The sequence below is a fragment of the Sinohyriopsis cumingii genome, chromosome 3 (genome assembly GCF_028554795.1).
Source record: "Sinohyriopsis cumingii isolate HCF-2022 chromosome 3, ASM2855479v2, whole genome shotgun sequence".
NCBI classification, from domain to species: Eukaryota; Metazoa; Mollusca; class Bivalvia; order Unionida; family Unionidae; genus Sinohyriopsis; species Sinohyriopsis cumingii.
In genome coordinates this window covers 82,755,814-82,777,430 of record NC_142963.1, presented here as the reverse complement: position 1 = coordinate 82,777,430, position 21,617 = coordinate 82,755,814, and the positions used below count along the sequence as shown (strand labels likewise).

Here is a 21,617-nt window from a genome sequence, read left to right as displayed (position 1 = left end):
AATTGCCATTATTTTCAAGATGCCCATCCTCTGAAAAAATCATTAACACCATTCCAACTGGTTTCAACAGCATTCACTGTTTATTATATCAATTGCTTTTTTATGATGATTCACGACCAAAGTAAATGCCTTTTAAAAAAAAACAGGAACATTTATTTCTTAGATACTGATGCCATGATTTCAGCGCAAGCAATAGTGGAACTTTTTCTCATCCTTAAGGAAATCTCCAAGTGTCAATTCAGGGATTTTAAGTTCACACAAACTCTGAGACTACAGTGAACCCAATCTGTGAAGCAAAGAGTTACAGTTCAACAAGTAATCAGTCTGCTTGGTTGCCTTGCTATCTTTGATCACATTTGTGAACAAGTAGGCAAATTAACATAAGTTTAATTATATTACATATGTAATAATATTTGTAAGTGTTCAACTAATCAACTGAAATGAGTTGACCTGACAGAAAACCAGAGATACTACCTCTTAAACCAGATTTACATACCTTTTAACTTTTGTTATTCCATTTGCTTTATTTGATTTGCAACAAAAGATGTAATTATAGAGAAAATACAAAGCAGATCTATTTTTTAATCAGTGCCAAAATACAAGTTTCCTCAAGTAAGATATCAAACACTTTTTTGGTATTTCAAGTATAAAAAAATGGGATTGTCTTACCCTGTGTTATAAGTAGGTTTACGAGTTATCATGATGGAGTTATTGAGTGGTGCAATACGGATTGCAATATTGTCCATAATTTTCTGTACACTTTTTATTAATTGCTTTAGGTATACATGTAATCATCAGTAAAAATGTTAGATTTAAGAACGTTCATTTTTGCAAATTTTTAGTAAGAAAAGATTTCTCTTTACAAAATGTTAGAGGAAAGAAAGTTTGATTTCCATGGACTAATGACATATGAACAATTAAAAGATGCAATTAATTAATTAAATTCACATCTTTAGGCCCTCATCATGAAAACCGTACCTGTTTGTGTGGGTAGACATTGATGTGGCACTTCATACATTCCTGCCCCATGTTGGCCCAGCTATTTCCGGACATCCATTTTCTTTTGCATTTGGGACACTTGTACTCCCCAAAGCAACGCTTTTTGCCCTGATAAGGGGTCAGACCCTCTCCTTTTGGTCTTGCCTGAAATATAACTTTCCAGCTTTAATTTCATTAAAAGACAATAGGAAAATGCTAAAGACCAATTCAGCTGCTGCTGAGGACCTCTTGTCATCAACAAGCCACATGTAAGAAATTGTCATGTTGTTTATCACCTGTGGGTCCTGCGATCTCTTTCCTCGTTTATCGGGACTACACACAAGTAGAAAAAATACATCATCTACAACACAATGAAGCAATCTCCCACATATCAATGAAAGTGACCTTTTTATTATTCAATAATGTCTTTGTCTGGAAAAGATACTTTGATCGACTCATTCAAATAGCATAAAAGCTCATCTTTAGTCGCCACTGCAAGAAAATTGTACTCAAACTTACAATGATTGGCTAAGTAGGCATATTCATCCAAAACAATGAAAAGTTTAGGAAAGAGCCACAGGGTAACAAAAAAGTAAGGTCGATATTGTCTGAGTCAGAAATTTTTTCTCAAGGACAAGCAACTTTTGCAAGGTTACTTGTCTGTGGACAAGTAAATTGTGGTCTGTAACTTGAATGGGCAGTAATTCCTGCTTTTTCAGAGCAATGTTTACACAAATGCCATTCATGCTTAGCAGCAAGTACCATACATGTGCAATGAACTGTTATGTACATTTAATTTGTACAGTTTATTGGCTTTTCTTAATGATTACATGCTACGTACATCTGTACTCTTGTCTAAAATCAACTTAATAGTTTACCTGACCAGTGACATATATTTTATAAACAACATAATACACAGATAATATTTCTGTGGATTAAATATTCTGATCATTATTCATAGTAAACCTGTTCACTTCTATTTTAATGCAAGATATAGTCTTGATTATGACCTTAGAAACTTCCAGAATGGAAATTTCCTATTAAGTTGACAAAGTATTTTCGGAAAATCAAAACTGCAACGTAGGTAAAGTAAAAGGGTATAAAATCTTGTTTACATTGGGATTTTTCACTCGTGCCTTAACATCTGAAATAAAATCAGTCTTATTGTTGTGTTCAGTTTTTAGTTTGGATTTATTAGCAATTCCAGTGAATGAATTGTTCAGTAATATTCTTGGACTAAATCATTAATTTGGAATTATAGTGAATTCCAACAAAGGAAATTTTGGATTATATTATTGCGATATACCAAAAGACTTGGCACATCACCACATTCCAAGCCATTGTCATAAGAACACATTCAACACTACGTATTAATCAACAGATTCAGCGTTAGAATATATCTGGAATACCACTGGAATTCAATTGGAACTTCATACATTTGGACTTGTGATAGAACTTTTAGGACTATTTGACATTTAATTCACAATACTGTAAGTTCTTTTTAAATGTTATTTTGTGTTCTAGGGAAATAAATTATTTGTTGAATTTTATTAAACTTTTTGGTTTCTGCTCTTTCGTGCCACTTATTTTAAAGCCATATTGTTGTAACAGTGTATTTACATAGTGTATGCTGAAATCCATCAATTAGGGCTAAAACCATCCATTGCCTCTATGGAGACAACCAATGGCAGCAGACAGTAACAGTTTCGGCAAAATCATCTAATGGTTACATTAGAACAAATTTCATTGGCTAGAGGATAAGGCTTGCATGAGCAATCCTTTGTTTTGAACCAATTGATGGACTCTTGAACCATTATATGTGACTACAATGAATTTTCCCAGGAATGCATCTCGATAAATCATTTTCCTATAAAGCTTGAACCAAATGGTGAAAAGCTGAATGAAAAGTCAACAAAACGGGCTAAAACTAAACTCAACTATGGCAAGGAATAAGATAAAAGTGGGAGTTGAAAGATTCATGGCTGTGGAAATTTGCTTGGCTCAAGGCCAACAAATGCATCTTGCAATACCCATCACCTGCAGCCAAAACCAGTGGATTATTTGTAGGACACATTATCACAGGGAAAACCAACAAAAAGTCAACATACACACAAAAAAAAGAAGTGAAAAACACAGTACAAGTCCATTAAAATTTGATAATGAAAAGGCCAACTCTGAGGGGGAAAAAAGTTTTCTGTGATTTGGACAAAGTGATCAATAAATACAATGTGAGCCTGAAACCGTGCACTACAAGAAGATATTTAACACAGCATATGCCATAGCAAAGCAGAGAAAATCATTTTCAATCAATGAATTTCTTTGTGAGATTCAAAGCAGAAATGAAGTTTGACTCTGAACTGATCACATGAACAGAACTGCATGCATATATTTCATCAACAGTATATCTGATGTCCTACTGAAAAATGTCAAGGATAAAATATCTAGAGCTAAATGCATATCCATCCTTTCAGGTGCTAATTCAGCATATATAGACCGAGAATGCATTCTTGTTAGATTTGTAGACCCTGACCATAAAAGTTCAGTTACAATGCTTGCTAGTGTTGGACATCTTCAAAGCTAGATTCTGATGGGTTTTTTACTGCATATAGAGGGACTGTGTAACCTTGACATACATTTTGATGCTTTGGATAACACAGCATTACATCCCACACCTTGTTTGTGCCAACATGGATGGTTCAAGTGTAAATATGGGAGCAAAGAATGGTTTTGCTAAATGGCTTTCAGACTATGTTGATAACCCTGTCATCAAAACACACTGTGTAGCACATAGCTTTGAGCTTGGTGTATTGGATGCAACCAAGAAATTCCCTTACCTTTGGCAGCTTGAAGAGACAATCAAAAAATTATAAAAATGTCATTCCCCCAGTCCTAAAAGGTGTACAAATCTGGTGAAAATTTCAGAAATCTTAGCCAGTGAACTGATTATGTACTCTGACATCAAGTCAATTGGATGTGTAGCCAGCAGAAGAAGGTCCGTAAATGCCATTTCAATGGATTTTAAGCCAACAGTCATCCATTTGGGTAGGTCCTGGAGTCTTCAAAACATGCAGACGAACATGGAGAAGTTGAGAAACTGGTTACATTTGTAAAATACATGCCCTCAATGCTTGATGCCCTCAAGCAATGTAACTGCAGTTAGTTGTCCATTGCAGGCAAATGATTTGATATTGGAGTGATGCTGTAAACACACTGTACACACATCTGCATGCCACGAGAGTGACACCTAGTGACTGTTTGTTGCAATATTTTATTATCAGTTTGACTCAGAAACTCTACAGTATAAAGACATCAAAATTAAGGCTCCATTACCAAATGCCTTCACTGATAACAATGACACTCAAAGCCTCCTTCAGCGAGTCAACACCTATTGGACAGATTTCAGGATCTCGCTAAACCTCCACTGTTTCAAAATATTCAACTTCGGAGTATGGCCAGAGTAATTAATTAAACGAATTTGCTTTGCATATAAAAGTCAGGTCATCCACTAGTAGTTCTCTCTCAGCTACTTCAATCTAAAGAACAGTTTATGCATGTGAAGACCCAGGTAGAACTGCTCTTCACACTTTCACCTTCCACAGCAGTGTGAAAGGTTAATTTCTTCTATGAATCAGACTAAAACCCCACTTTGCAGTACTCTGTCATACCAATCTGTCTGATGAGGATCATTGCCAATGGACTCTGAGCCAGTAGAAAGTGTGATGAAGTGGTTAAACAAAGGTCCTGAAACAAGGCATCTCACACATAAAGCCAAGCAGCCGAGTTCCCAGCCCGAAGTACAACCTTGTACAAACACACCTGTGCCTGGCACAGTTGATATCAACTTTCTGCAAGATGTTGTTGATAAAATTGGGGACAGTAATGCGAGAGCAAAAGTGGAGCAGACCATAGCTTCTGATCAGTTTTCTCTTAAAAATCAGTGTGGACTGATGTTATTTGACCATTCAACTTTTTATTAGAGTCAATTTTCTCTTTATTTTAGTTGCCAACACAATGACGAAAAATTCCCCCCAAACAAATAACAGTCAAACCTGTTATGAGAGGCCGCCAGTTCTGCCAACAAATAATGGTCGCTCAAGACAGGTGGTCTCTCATAACAGGTTTGTACAAAAAGACCAGTTTTCAAGGTCCAGGTTCAGAACAATTTAAACAAAAATATCCAATCACTGAACATATATTCAATTTTCTATTAATAGTTCTTGCTAAAACATTGTATGCATTCATCTGAAAACAAAATTTAATATCAATAAAGATATACTTCTATCATTAAACATGAAATCACATTTACATTCAAAGATCATATGTACATGCCCTAGCATATCAAATCATTTCTGATTACCCCCTTTTCCTTTATAACACACTTAATTTGTTTTACTAATGTTTAAACCGCTATTCTGCGAGTGGTCTATTATTTTTCACTTCTTTCAGTTACAACAATTATTTTCTCCAGCATTAAAGTTTGTCTCATTTTAGATGGCAGTTCTTCTATTGTTATTAAGGTACTAGGCGTCAACATGATTAGTGCTCATTAGTAATATCAACTGTAAAGATGATTTTGACTAGGCTTTTGGAAAATATGATAAATCTATACATGTGCATTGCCTATATAACAATTAATGAAATAAACAGAAACAGTTATCTCATCCAGAAACAGAATCATTTACTCGAGACAAAAGTCAAAGGCTTAATTCAAAGAAGACATAGAAGGATTAACTCTATAAACAAAGTGTGCAAGCCAGTGGCACCAACTTTAATAGACAACAGCTTGGTGACTGGGATGTAATCACTTTTATGGGGGGAGGACAACATCACAAGCCTTTAACACTGTCAGTCAAATCCCTCAAACAGATTCTCACTTGCTGGTTTAATAGACAATGACCTTAATCACCTCCACACACACACCACCCCAGTACATAAATTTCTCATGGATTCCATATGGAATACTTCAGGAATCAGTATGGAAGAGATATGGACTGAAAAACTTGTGGAATCAGACAATTTATTCCATATCAATTCCATAAGTACTTCACAGCAAGTGAAAATTCCATATGGAATAAAGTTGCAACTTTAATCCATAAGCACTTTTTTCCATATGGAAAGCAGGCTCTTGTGTTACAGTATCATGGAAAATACTCTCTGAAGAATTAATAACCTATCTGATTCAAATAGAAATATTGGTGAGAGTTAAAAGTACATGTATATGTCAGTGTAGCTGATGTAGAAGGATGAATATATACTCATATAATCTGAAGAAAACACATGCATGTCAGTTTTCTTTAATTTATTTCCACAGATGTTTAAAACAGGCAAGGATACAACCAAAGAAGTAGAGAAAATGTAAACATGATCATAATATTAATATCTGGTAGTGCAAGATGAATGAATGGTCCATGCTGGATTCTGGACTTAATCTGATGTTTACTCTGAAAAATATTTTTTTGCTTCCTATTAAAAGACACACATAAAAATCATACCCGTGAAAATGTGACTGAAATTTCAGCAAAATCACAGTGAAAAGATTTTTTTACATTCACTCAAATGTCTTTTTTTCACTAAAATTATGGCATTTTAGGAGATTTTATCACAAATTTCAGAAAATATCAGTGAAATTTTGTGATTGAAATACAATAATATCACTAACATTTCAATAAAAAATATCAATAACAAATAATAAAATTTAATTTTTGTTTCTTGACAATTTGAATGATTTCTAGCTATAATATTTCCTGTTTCTCATAGCTGTAATTTTATTGTTCATTTTGGGCTCAATAACTTCTTTCCACATCTTTCCTTGTTAAATTTCTTTTTCAAATTTTTGTTGTTGTTGTTGTATTTGTATTTAACTTCAATTGGATTTAACTGCCCTCAAACAAGTTTTCTTGTTTTCCATTTTAAAACAGAATTTCACTTTTCTTCTGACCTGAATCTGACTTTCCTCGATATGGTCCTTTTATTTAAATATCGTCTCCGAAACTGTTTATTTTTTTTAAACAATGCTCTATCCGGTCCCATTCCACAACAAGCTTTCTAAAAAGTATTTGTTCTGTTTATTAGTTAACACATGATTGCCGTAAAGAGCGTGCTGATTGGTCAAAATTTTGTACTTGCCCAATGAATCAGTATGTAATGGAAACTGATAGGAATGAGTATGCTTGTTAAACATGGCAATTAAAATTTTTGAGCAGGATACGAGTCTGAATAACCATTTTAAAAATGTGCGGCAATGAGAATAGCTTGAATGCAAAGTCGATGGGAACATAATTGGTCAATCTGTATGAAAGGTGAACGCCAGGACTAGCATTTTGCTTTTTGTACCATAAAGAGCTTTACAGTAGTGGCTAGCATGCTAAATATGAGTTATATAAATTGAAACTGATTAATTTCCAGAATTTAAGGAGGGACAACGTATAGATCACTGGTGGGAATTGTTGCCAGATACCCATGTCTATCAAAGATAGTCATATCTTTGTGGAATTTTCTTGGCCCACAATTAGAATCATCCTTCAATATCATGAATGGCATTATTGTGTTTATTATCAAAATATTCTCTGTGTTAGAATTCAGTGAAAAATAAGAGCAATTATATCATGATAAACATTTGTCACGGTTGCTTATGGAACTGTAGACTAATTCAAGAGACCACAACAGCATCATAGTTTGTACATTAATCAAAAATCAGTCTGCTTTAGACCACTTGGCCACTCAGGGCCCCCCGAGTTTTAGTAAACTCTCACAAAACTTTCAATGAAATGTTAGAGATCTTGCCATAACTTGAGTGAAAGCTTTGGCCAAAATTTTTGTCAGTGAAATTTTAGTGAGATCCCATCACAATTTCAATGAAAATTTTGGTCAAAATAATTGTGAAATCTCGCCAAACTTTCAGTGAAATGAAAAAGACAGGTGATGCCATCATGGACTAGGTTCTGTATGCAGGAAAGAAAATGAGAACAAGAAAAACCTAAACTTTATTTGATAATATCTGTCAAAATAAAATTTATGATTCATTAAAAAAATTATTGTGAATATTTATCATCGATTCCCAATAATGTCTAAGAATCATTAGGCAGTTTAATAGAAATCTGAAGCAGATTTTTTATGGTTTAGGCAGAAAGCGCTTAAAAAACCTGTCGTCAGCCTGGACAATTTTGTACGGGATGGACTATTATCAAATTCCATCTGGACTATTCACAAATTTCATATGGACTATTGCCAAATTCCATATGGACAACCTATAGATCTCATGGACTAATTTGCATATTCCATGGGAGTTTCCATACAAAATATGTAAGAAATCCATAACATTTCCATATGGATACACTGAAATCCATAAGAGTGGTTCAGCTATAGAATAAAAATGTCCATATGGATATTTCTGCAAAAGTACAAATGGATTCCATATCCAGTCCATATGGAAAATTTTGTATGGGTCCCAGACAATACGGATTAACTCAAAAACAAACAATACACTCGACCAGTGACCACTACCATTACAAGGTGGCAAATTTGCGACATGTATTAGCCTAGTTTATGGACTGTACCATCTGTCACTATATACAAACCGGGTAGACAGAATCCTTCGGGGGGCTGGGGGTCTTTTTGCATGTTTTTGATCAGAACAATCTTCAGTATTCAAGTCATCATTGTTACAAATGATTACATAAATGTCAGTGGTGTCTCTGTTCCCATGACACAGACAGTCGTTCATACAGTTGGATATGGCCGGGAACCAGGCTAAGTGCTGGAATACTCGACAGGTACTTTTAGTCTTGGTTTACAATGTGAAACACTAAAAGCATACCTAAACAATTTCAGATACCAGTAGCTAGCCTCTTGTTGTTTTTTTTTTATAGAACTTACAATTGGTCATTGGATTAAATAAAGGTCAGAGGAGTTTATCCCCATTTTTACAATGCAGTCACTCATATTTATAGGTTACTGCATTTGTATGGGAAAATATGAATGAGGTTTTCGAATGGAAATACTACACAACTTGGGAGTGCAGTATATCCATCCGACAAAACGAGTTCATATTTTCCCATACAAATGCAGTAACCTTTTTGTTATATGCTGAAAAAAATTATTCTCCCTAATGCCTAATTATATTAGCAAAATACACTACACAAAACAAAGTAACTGAATGTATGCCACATTCCAAACTAAATACACAAGCGCATTTTCATCGTTACACAACAACAACATCATTACTCCGCACATAACTCCGCCCAGGTAAATTTGAACTTAGTCAAGCGCTCGACATAACTTTCGAAAGAAAATGGCGTGTCTAGTTAAAATTGAAATTTGGAGTCATATTGTGACTGAATGCGCATTGCAACAACTTTTCCATTTGATCTGGAATTAATAGATTGTATCATTTTTTTCGATTCTACGAAATTTCATGATTTTGGACTGGATTTATATGTGACTATTCCACATCAAATACAAAGGATTGAAGAAGCAAGGGAAATACGTGTTGACATCTGCAAATTTCTGTCATTGAATGTTTGAAATCATAATGTGGGAAAAATATGAAGTTTTTCAATGGCAATTATCAAAAAGATGCTATGGAATTTAATGCTTATTTTATTCTGAGTGCAGTAAGGAGGATGTAATTGCACTTGTCATCGAAATTACAGTACAATTTCAAAATGTGTAATCAAGATTGAGAACCTATGACATTGCTCATGTAATTCGATTTGCAGAACTAAGAAAGTACAATTTGAGGAAATTCAGGATGTAAAACTGTAAGTATATTTTTCTGCCATTCTTATCACCAGCTAAAGAAGACAGTATATGACTTATCATTTGTATGTTATTTGTAAGGACCCTTTCTTGCATCTGTTGTATACTGTAGCTAGCCTAAATCCGAAACATTGTATCAATGCGGAATGTGCCAAAGTAGCTGGTATGTGGCAGTCCATGAAACATCTGTTTCAGTTCATTCAGAAACAAATTTAAACAACCACAATGTAAAGCGCCTCTTACGTGAGTGTACATGATTTGTTTACAAATCAAAAGTGCTGGCGTCTGCGTCCATTGTTTGATTACAATAGAAAGTAGTTCCTTTATGCACATGAATGCAATATGTGTATTTTCACGAGTTCAGTATTGGGCAATACTGAACAATTCTGACAATGTAAAGTTAACGGAGAAAAAAATGAGCATATAATAACAGTTTTTACTGCACATAAAAATGTTCATACTATAAATATTGCAGCTTATTTGATTTAGACAAAACTTCTGCACTCCTGAAAGTGTAGCAAAATTTTTGCCCATCACTTGCAGTGATATGGGCCTATGGGCAAGTTATTTTGCAAACTGCAACCACACACTGTGATGTGCAGTGTATATATATATATATATATATATATATATATATATATATATATATATATATATATATATGCAATTAAATCAATCATTTTGACTATAAATGAAATTAATATGAATAGGACACTAATGCGTATTCATGACGGTTTACATTCAATTTCGTTTGGATTTTGGTGTAATCCCTACCTTTTTCGATGATCAGACCACTTTTTTATATTGTGTAATCCAAAAAGTCTCTTCTTTTGACAGTCAATGATGTGGTAAAATTTTAAAAAATTTCTTTAGGTAATGACGATGAACAAACACAATTATCAAAAGCACCAAGCAATTTTCTAATCATGCATCATGCACATGACTTGGCAAACGGGACTACCATTTTTGTCCAAGTCATTTAAGAAATTATATTCACTTGTACAGTGGTTTACCGTATATACTTATTTATAAGATAAGGCCAGCTGCAACTTGCAAAGACCTAGATCTGCACTGCATAATGCACCGGCAGATCTGGGTCTGTGCAATTTGTTAGGAGTAATTAGTAGGACAAATAAACAGACCCTGATCTGCTGTGCATTATACTACAGAAGATCAGGATCTTTGCTGTTTGCAAACTGACTCGACTTATAAGCAAGAATATATGGTAGTTTACAAATTACATATTCATTTACCTTCCAAGTGCATATATCCTTCAACAATGGCAAACCAGTGTATGCATGTAAACAAAGCCAATCAATTATGCCTGACCTAAAAAAACAAGACATGGTGTTGTCTGTAATTTGTTTGGCAAAATATTTATGGCTGATGAAGATGCACACAGACCACTACATTTTTAAATTTATTTTGAATTATTTATTGGTCCATTAGCCAGGTAAAAATTGTTTCATTTCTTTATAAGAGTTAAATACTTGACATTTCACAAGCAATCATCTTCAAGTGATCATCTTAAAATAGATGGATTTTTCATGACATAATCAGCCATTTTATGTTGTCACCCTTACAACAGTGCGACCCCGCTATAACAAGGTAGTTGGGAGCCACAGAACCCGACCAAACCGTGTTATAAGCAACCAGGTCAATTAGCTGAAGAAAATGAAGCATGTACCCCAAAAAATTGGCGCAGGGTGGGTGGGGGTAAGTAATAAATGCAGGCGGTAAAATACGTGCTTCATCGGGACATTTACCATCTTAAATCGATGCATATTAAATGAGAAATACACCTGTAGTGAAAACAGAGAAGGCATCTATAATATTTTACTTTATCTAGAGAGCCACAAATTGGTACATATACATGTATATTGTTTATATATACATGTCTAATGTATAGCATGAATAGAGTATCAACACTACTCAAACGCAAATCTCATCACATATACTGAATCCACAATACAAGTGATTACATCGAAAATATGCACACATACAGATTTAAAATATTCAATAATTTTGTCACAGGTCATATTGGTCAGAATTCAGTGGAAAAACAGCACAATCACGTAATGAATGACGAAGCACATGTACTTTTCAGTCAGTAAAATTTAGTTTGTGTTTTAAGCCATTGTTGTTGGCATTTGTAAGCATAAACTTTTTCCTTGCAAAAAGGAAACTTTCACGGCACAGTTAACGTGTTTCAGTCATGTTGGAAAATGCAAAAATCCATGATTCCATTGCTTTTATTTAAGTTTGGTACTGACACCCTCTGAAGAAACGTTTTGTTTTTGTCAAAGATTTTAGCCTGCTTTCTTTGATGAAGGGTGCATGCGTTATTGAAATCACTGCAAAAGGACAGCTTTGGAGAACCAAAGAAATGCCCATTTCTTATTGTGGCAGCAACATCAAATAATTGTCCTGCATGATTGAGACAGATTTTTGGTTTCCATCTGCTAAGTACGTTTTCACAACAAAGGTATTCTGTTTCCTTTGAAATTTCAGCAAACTATTTGATCTGGACATTTTAAAAAAGGAATTGGCCATCATTTGGTCTATTCTAGTTACTGTTCCTCCCTGTCTATTGAATAAACCAACAAGTAAGATTTTTTTGTTTTTTGTTTTTTTACATTTGTGGTAGCGGAGTGAAGCTGCCTCCACGCATGCGTCAGAAATGTAACAAAGGGTCAACGGAAGTTTCTGGTCTGATGACCGGGATTACTACAGAAAATGTGAGGGATCTAATTCTGAGTGAAGAGAGGAATTTTACTTGCCATCCACATAAAAAATGTCAGTCTATGTAAATATATTAATTACTAGCGATCGGCCAAAAAACTGATGAAAGATAGATTACAAGATAATGCATCATCTGGTTGATCTGTTGCCAGAAATGTCAACAACAAAAAAGGTGATATCTCACAACATAAAGTATTCATACTAGATGTCAAGATAAGCGGATTATGATTTAACAACGCACTGTTTAGATTGTTTGTCAATATGGATAAAAAAAAATTGTTTATGTAACAAAAGATAAATTTCAGAGCATTTTATATCAAGTTTGCGGCTTCCTTTCATGTCTCTGAAATTCTCCACTCCAAACCAAATTGTTGTATATACAAGTTTAAACAGCCAACAATATCATCAATAAAAAATAAATCGCCAGATGGTATATTTGCTGCCAATAAGAAGAAAAAAATACAAGCTTGTGACATTGGCGAAGCCCTACGCAATCCCAGAATAAACTTTTTACACATTATTTTTTGTACTTTTAAGAAGAAAAAACTATTTTTTTTGTGTACGAGACAAATACATATAAAATTTCAGGAGCCACACCATGATTGTATTGTATTATTCATTTATAAGCGATCTCTTACCCAAAATGGTAATCAACTTTTTACGGGTTTTTTGTACTTTTAAGAAAGACTTTTTTGTGTACGAGAAAAATACATGTATATGAAATTTTGGGAGAAAAACCACGACCATGTTATATCTGAATTCATGTTATAACGAAGCATGCTATAGTGGGATCACACTGTACCATAGGAAATATTGCAACTTTTATGGAAATATGATTTGTATAACAAATTTTGATCTGTATTTGAGGCATTTTGTATCTGTTACTTTTATCTTTTATTTTATATACATTCTACAAAATTTTAAAACCTCTGCCTTTTCTCTTTAATATATCAATACTTCATGTTGAAATGGAATAGTTTATCAAAGTTGTTTTCTGCACTTTTTCATATCTACATTTTGAGAATTTTATCTTTAATTGCCAACACATAGTCATTACTGTGCCTTTAAACCATATTACACACACAAACACATATACATACATTTGCATGTGTGATCACTGCTTCAATCATTTTTTTTTCCTAACAAAAAGGTGGAACTATAAAATGTCAGGGACAGGTGTACTGAATTTGTTAACACAAAACCCCTGGAGGTTTTGTCGTTTTCGCCTGAAATTTGAGTAGGAAACTCATTTTGAAAGCTATTTCTGAATACATACAAATACATCAACTTTCAGGTGATTTTCCAATAATCTAATGCCTAGTTGTGTTAGAAGCATCGTTTTTCATCATTTCTGGCTTGTGCATGAGCAAAAGGGTAAAAGTTGGAGGTGTTCTGGGAGTTTTCTTTTGGCTTAATGGACCCATTATTTTCATATCAACACCACTCTTTATTCCAAATGCCCATCTTATCATACATTTTGCAAAGGTTCATCTGTCTGTTTGCAGTTTATACCAGTCTGCCTTAGATCTGAGACCAAAAAGGCTAAAATCCAGACACAAAATTGGATTCTGAGCATGGACAAATTTTGGGTGGAAAAAAAAAATCGGGTCCAAAAGATTAGGTTTCCCCCTCTGTATTTTATAGTGCAACTAGAAATTTCATATTATTTGGTATCATTGTAGAGCTACATCTGTCTACCTTTCTCTAATACCACCCACTTTAGTGTATCATACATGACCTTGACGCTACAGAGCTCAGCAGTAGGCTACTACCTCCTGCCACCTACACTCATCCAGGGGTTAATGTGTAAACACACTTTCACTGTTTGACAAGTCACTTGTGAATAACTGTTGATACTCCTTTCAGCTGTATGAAAATGTCTTCTGAATGGGCTGGGATGACTGCTAATAGGTAAAAAAAAAACCACAGTTTTTCCTACTGCACTGTTTTCAATCTTAGGATAGGAAGGTGTTATAAACATCATATTGTAATGATTAGTATATATAATAAAAATATCATATTGTAATGATTAGTATATATAATATAAATATCATACTGTAATGATTAGTATATATAATATAAATATCATATTGTAATGATTAGTATATATAATATAAATATCATATTGTAATGATTAGTATATATAATATAAATATCATATTGTAATGATTAGTATATATAATATAAATATCATATTGTAATGATTAGTATATATAATATAATATCATATTGTAATGATTAGTACATATAATATAAATACCATATTGTAATGATTAGTATATATAATATAAATACCATATTGTAATGATTAGTATATATAATATAAATATCATATTGTAATGATTAGTATATATAATGTACTAAGCACTTCAGGTACTGGGCTAAACCAGCTCAGGTAGATGTGCTTATTTACTTACAGGGTTTTTGTTCTTTAAATTTTATTTAAATCCCATGGTGTGAAAAGGGTGCTTGGGTCGGCAACCAAAAACTGGGATGGTTGGCTGAACAGAAACATTTTCTTTTGGCCTGAGGCTGTCACTACCATTTTCAAAGATGAAAGTGACTGAAAAACTGTGTATTTAAATCTATCTTCCCTGTCTGTGCTTCTTCATTTTAACATGGTTAGGCAGCACTTTTTTTTCCAACTAATCCAGAATTAATTTTTTTTGTTGCAGTTAAAGCACCAGGCAAGTCCAGGTTCCTCCAATTTCCGAATATATTCTGAAAAAAAACTCCTTATTATGGTCTTTTCTTCTTATCAGCTCCATCTGAACAGATTTTTTTACTGATTGATCATGTTAGTTATATCCATACATTTTCCTCTTTCAGCAAATATCAATCCCGAAGAAGCCATGAAAAGATCTGAGAGTCCGAGACATTACTCAAAGCATCAAAATGAATGAATGAAACAAGTAACAATTCCCACCTTCACAATTAAGGACACACAATACTAATTATACAGAAGAACTGTGAACCAGTGTAGAAATGGGTGAAGAAATAATAGAGTATTTACAGGTTTGGTGGTCCATAATTGGTTAATAATGAAAATTAAAATTTTAGGAAAAATATCTTTTGAGAGCTTATCCTATATGTAATGTAAAAAAAATATTGACAAATTTCTACTGATGCAATTTTAGCATTTTTACAGGCTTGACTCAGGAGTACTCAATGCTGAAAGTAGCACCCGATTCATTTGGTGCAGAATCAATAACATGTGTTTCATGCACATGTATGTAAACAAATTGCCGCGGGTTATATGGTGTTCTCCACACATAAACTTGCACCAACAAATGTTTTAAATTTCAAAATTGCATTTCTTTTCTTGCTGACTCTCACAGAAATAAGATGCAGTGCATCCCTATTCACATCAATCAAACAAAACAAATAAGTGGGCCACATGACAGGTCAAAATGATAAGAGGCCATTGCCCTTTTGTGACTAAAACAAATACACACACCCATGAAGCATCAAGAGATGCTGACATTCCAAACTTATTTAAACTATCATCACATGTGATTCATGACCCCCAAATGTTAATAAAAAGGTATAAAAGCCAAGGAAGAGTTCCATAAGCTTTATTATACTGAATAATTAAATAACATAGTGCTACTTTTTAGTATAAAACTATGGGGAAGGGTGAATAAGCAAAGAATAGACAGAGTAATTTCTTCAAGCCTGGTAATGTTCCCCACAACGGGGGGGGGGGGGGGGGTAATGTGTATCAACCCAAATAACACATCAACATGAGGTATGTTACATAAGGACAACAAGAGACAAATTTGAAAAAGCTATCCAAAGTTCCTATAATGCTGACATTGATGTTGGAGACAGAAAGTGTATGCACAAACTGTTATGTCTCAAGCTATCAAGTATGCTGGAGGTGGAGAAATGTGTGAAAAACTTTGCTATGCCAAGACAAGTTCATATCTCTATGCAATATGCAGACACTGATTAAACTTGTCACTGAATACACTACTTGTTAAATTTAAGTAATAGAATTGAATTGCATATTGAAGTTGTCTAACACATAAAATATATACCTACATTTACCCAAAGCTCATAAAAAGTTAAGAAAAAGTCTCAAAATCATTACTGTGGCTACTTTCCACTATAAGCAGTGTTAAATTACTTACTTTTTAATATAAAGCTGAAAAAATGCATACATTATTGAACAAAAGAGAAACAAAGCAAACATTGCAATCACTCAATTACACTCAAAGGGGAGGTAATACACCTTGATTTGGCAAACTAAATAGCAAGCTCTAATTTACAGCTAAATGATTCCTTACTATTACTTGATGGCAAGAAGAGAGCAATGTAGGTTTTATAAATAGCTTTTGTTTCAAATATGAAACCATATTTCTGACATGAAGCTTGTTTTCATTTATTTCACAACAACATATATGGTGAACAAAACACATATCGCTTAATGCACGCAGTAATCAAATGCTGGGATTTGGAATAATGTGTTCTGAGACCACAAGTTGCAACACCCTGAGTATAAAGGTTTTCTATCATGGGACTTGGTACATGAATAAAAAAGAGATCTGGTTTGGTGGAAGAGAGCAGTATGTTCACCATGCAGTTATACATCAAGAATGTTTCAACTGTATGAAGAGAGGTTGGGGAAGAAAAACTGCCTGTGTAAAGAATGCAATACAGACTTTTGCAGACTTATATTGGGAATGAAGGGTTGAAAACTATTATTTTAAGTGAAAATATCCCTCCCTGCTCCCTCAACAAACGGGATGCAGAAAAGTTCCAATACTGTTTGCCCAAAAATGTAATGTACCAATATGAGAAACAAGCTGAACATAGAATAGGTGTCAAGGAGTTTAATTCATGGATAAGAAATAAGACCGGTATAATTGATATTCAATGTGACTCGACATGTAATAATTCAATTTACAGGTTGAGGCAATGCAGCATGTGCAGTTTTGTGCACAGTCCTTATTTTTACAATGTTCTCTGCTTTGATCTGCTGAGTGTGTCTCTAAAGTTAAATGATCAGTACTGATACATAAGTGATTGTGACATAAGTGGCTTACATATAAAATCTCCCCCACCCCCTTTTGGGGAATTGTTGCATGTGTTAAATGGTATTTAACCATATAGGCCAATCTGTGGGTACCATCATATGAAATTCTGCCATCAGGCCATACTATGCTCTTTTCCCTATGGCCTAAGCTATCTACTTCCACTCTCCAGTGTATAAAACCATCCCCATCTGTCTTTTGTATAGAATTTTTCTCCAAAACCACATGCAAACCATGATAAAAAGACTCCATTATGATTGTCATATGTAAAAACCACCAAATTGATACCCTGGATGCACGTGGTAACCATGGAAACAACAAGCTCCTATTATGGTATAGGTCGCATATAGGACTCACGGTACTAATTCACTCCAATGGTAAACATATGGAAACACTATCATATTCAAAATTCAATAACTTAAAATTTATGGGTGCTGATAATGTCACCTATAATTCTTCATGCCATAGAAAGATAACATGAAGATACAAAGGCAGAAAACAATTATTTTAATAACAAGAATAAGCCACTAATAAGTATAATACAACACAGCAACATGTAATGTGGATGCAATTTAGCTATAGACATTGGTATCACATAAAATGCTATTGCACTATTATCCATGCACAAGCATGGCCAATTCTTTCTTACAATTATGCTCTCAATATGAATGAGTAAAATACGTTTTCTAAAAAATTTAAATCTGGTTATAGGACACATGGTACTAATTATATGGAAGAACTGTGAACCAGTCTAGAAATGGGTGAACAAATAGAGTATTTACGGGTTTGGTGGTCCATAATTGGTTAATAATGAAAATTAAAATTTTAGTAAAAATATCTTTTGAGAGCTTATCCTATATATAATTTCTAAAAAATATAGACAAATTTGTACTGATGCCATTTTAGTATTTTTACAGGCTTGACTCAGGAGTACTCAATAATGAAAGCAGCACCTGATTCATTGGGTGCAGAATCAATAACATGTGTTTCATGCACATGTAAATAAACAAAATGCCATGGCTCATATGGTGTTCTCCACACATAAGCTTGCACCAAGGTTAGATGTGCATGGAGAATTATAGGTCTCATCATCAGCACCCAGAAATTTTAAGTTATTGAATTTTGAATATGATAGTGTTTCCATATGTTTACTATTGGAGTTGAATTAGTACCTTGAGTCCTCCATGTGCCTACTTCTCAGCCTTCTGTGTGGGGATAACCTGGAATTCATTTCTTGCTTCCCACCAAACTTTGGAACAGGGAGATGTAGATGTTTTGTCATTTATTGTACATTCACAGGAATTTAATGAATTTTCTGAGGATAAGTTACATGCTCCCAATAAATTATCATCAAATCCTTCTTGCCAATTATCACAAGTGGTCAAAGAAACTTGGTCATTTGACATGGCTTCCAATGAAGTCTATCACCTTCACCCTGAAATGTGCCCTAAGCCCAAATGTTGAAGTGATACTGCCTGATAGTCAAAGAAGTTGCATAAGGAGCTCAGCAGTTGACCTTCGCAGAGGCCTGGTTGAACATCACAGAAAATTCGTGGATCCTTCAGTGAAGGAGTGTTCACATCTATGCTTCATAGAACTCGATCCCTGTTCTCACAATCAATTTTCTCTAACAAACACAGAAGTACTCTACTTCTCACCAATCCTTGGTTCATCTCTAGTGATCTCTCTGCCAGACAATTTTTTTTTATAGCAAGGTTTCCAACTGCATTGTGCATGCCTGATGATATTCTATATCTAAGGTCTATGATGCAGAGTAGAAAATCTTTTGTGATTGATGCACTAGGAAGTGCATTAAGCCTTGCTGGTCCTCTCTTGCTGCAGTAGCAGATTTTCTTTCTTCCTCTTGCAAGAAAGATCTTGTTCAACAATAAAAGGTTATAGCACTGGATGAGATCCTCTCTTGTAAGATCTGATTGATTAAGTACTTACAGAAACCAGTGTCTCACTCGTTGACACCAAGATGGAACCTTTCATGTGTTTTGTGAACATTGATAAAAACACTATATGAACTTTGAACCTTCTTCTCAAAGTCTTAAAATCTTTTTTCTTCTGGCCATTGTGTCAGCTCGGAGAATGGAGGAGTGGCGTTTATGCATAATTGGGAATTGCAGTTCAGTTTCTTCTTATTTTGAAATTTAAAACATTTAAAACTTGTCTTATAGCCAGTGAGAGATGAAAATACAATGCGTCATGTAATTTGATACCCTGTGATGTCATAGTTGCTGATGTCAGCATGCTTGTGTTTCTTTTGTGTAGCATGCATGCCATAGAAAGATAACATGAAGATACAAAGGCAGAAAACAATTATTTTAATAACAAGAATAAGCCACTAATAAGTACAATACAACACAGCAACATGTAATGTGGATGCAATTTAACTATAGATATTGGTATCACATAAAATGCTATTGCACTATTATCCATGCACAAGCATGGCCAATTCTTTCTTACAATTATGCTCTAATATCAAGGAGTCAAACACAACTTTTTCTAAAAAATTTAAATCTGGTTATAGGACACATGGTACTAATTATACAGAAGAACTGTGAACCAGTCTAGAAATGGGTGAAGAAAAAATAGAGTATTTACAGGTTTGGTGGTCCATAATTGGTTAATAATGAAAATTAAAATTTTAGGAAAAATATCTTTTGAGAGCTTATCCTATATGTAATGTAAAAAAAATATTGACAAATTTCTACTGATGCAATTTTAGCATTTTTACAGGCTTGACTCAGGAGTACTCAATGCTGAAAGTAGCACCTGATTCATTTGGTGCAGAATCAATAACACGTGTTTCATGTACATGTATGTAAACAAATTGCCACGGGTCATATGGTGTTCTCCACACATAAGCTTGCACCAAGGTTAGATGTGCATGAAGAATTATAGGTGTCATTATCAGCACCCATAAATTTTAAGTTATTGAATTTTGAATATGATAGTGTTTCCATATGTTTACCATTGGAGTGGAATTAGTACCATGAGTCCTTAACTTCCAGTATATGGTGTTTCAGTATTATGTTACCTTCTTTCCAACTCAAATTATGTCCAGGAAAAAATATTCCAATTATTTAAAAAAAAAATGGAAAAAAGTCTGCCAGACATTTTTATCAAAAAATGGAAATTTGAGCATTGGTCTGCATAAAAAAAAACAGACTGCTAACAAAAACTGGAAAATTTCCATCTGAAAGACATGTAATGCACATAACAATAAAAGATTTTTTTGTCCCAACATTTTGAGACAAACATTCAAGACATACTTTACACGACTGCCATACATTACACTGCGAAACCTGCTCTTAGAATACAGTAGTAAAATCAAATTAAATTTAAAACTGTTGCATTAAGTGAAAGAAATATATAGTGAGAATGTTTCTTTTCATTTATTTCTACTGAAATTAAGAAATAAATGATGACAGATCAAATTCGTTTTTTCTACATTTAACAATAAGTAAATATTGTAACCTTTGACCTCCATGAGCCTCATTCCTTTTCAAACTGTAAAATTTATTGCTGACATCTGAGGAACATTTATGGCAAGTTTCATGTTCGTGTCTTTTAGAATAAGATCAGTTCAGCATAACACTGATTGCTAATTTGACAAAATGTAACATTCATTTTTAAACTTGCTCACTTTTCATCATAAGACTGGAGAGAGGGGAGCTGGGCTTGTGTGGGACTCTACTCTGATAGTAATAAATACTGTTCTGTGGGGGAAAATAATGGAGAATTATTTAAAAGTACTGTTTTGATGCTTGTGGCTTAAATGTTTCAGCCATACTGCCATAATCAAATCATATTGTAATATTAACTATGTGTTCTTTATGGGGATGCTCTACAAATATTGTGAATTTCTAAGACAGTGGTGGGTGTAAGGTGAAATTGTTTACATTTGCAACATGCACAATGGAGAGAATGCTGGTATACTTCTCTGTTACTTTCCTGTACTGTGGCTGAAATTTTTTTGGATATTGTACTTGTGGAGATTGTACATGATCTAAGCACACTGCTAACTAAAATCTATGGTGCTCCTTGTGCTAAAAACAATCAGCTTGAAATGCTTTAAAGTACACTATCTTTAGC

General features: G+C 34.0%; 1 protein-coding gene across 1 annotated transcript in view; it reads right to left on the bottom strand.

Moving 5' to 3' along the window:
- The window catches only part of LOC149803205 (zinc finger CCHC domain-containing protein 24-like), an 86,369-nt gene that overhangs the window by 15,579 nt on the left and 49,173 nt on the right, over positions 1-21,617 (bottom strand). The window contains exon 3 of the mRNA XM_089952829.1: positions 979-1,143. Within this exon, the coding sequence (XP_089808955.1) occupies positions 979-1,143 (165 nt within the window). The remainder of the gene's footprint in view (positions 1-978; positions 1,144-21,617) is intronic.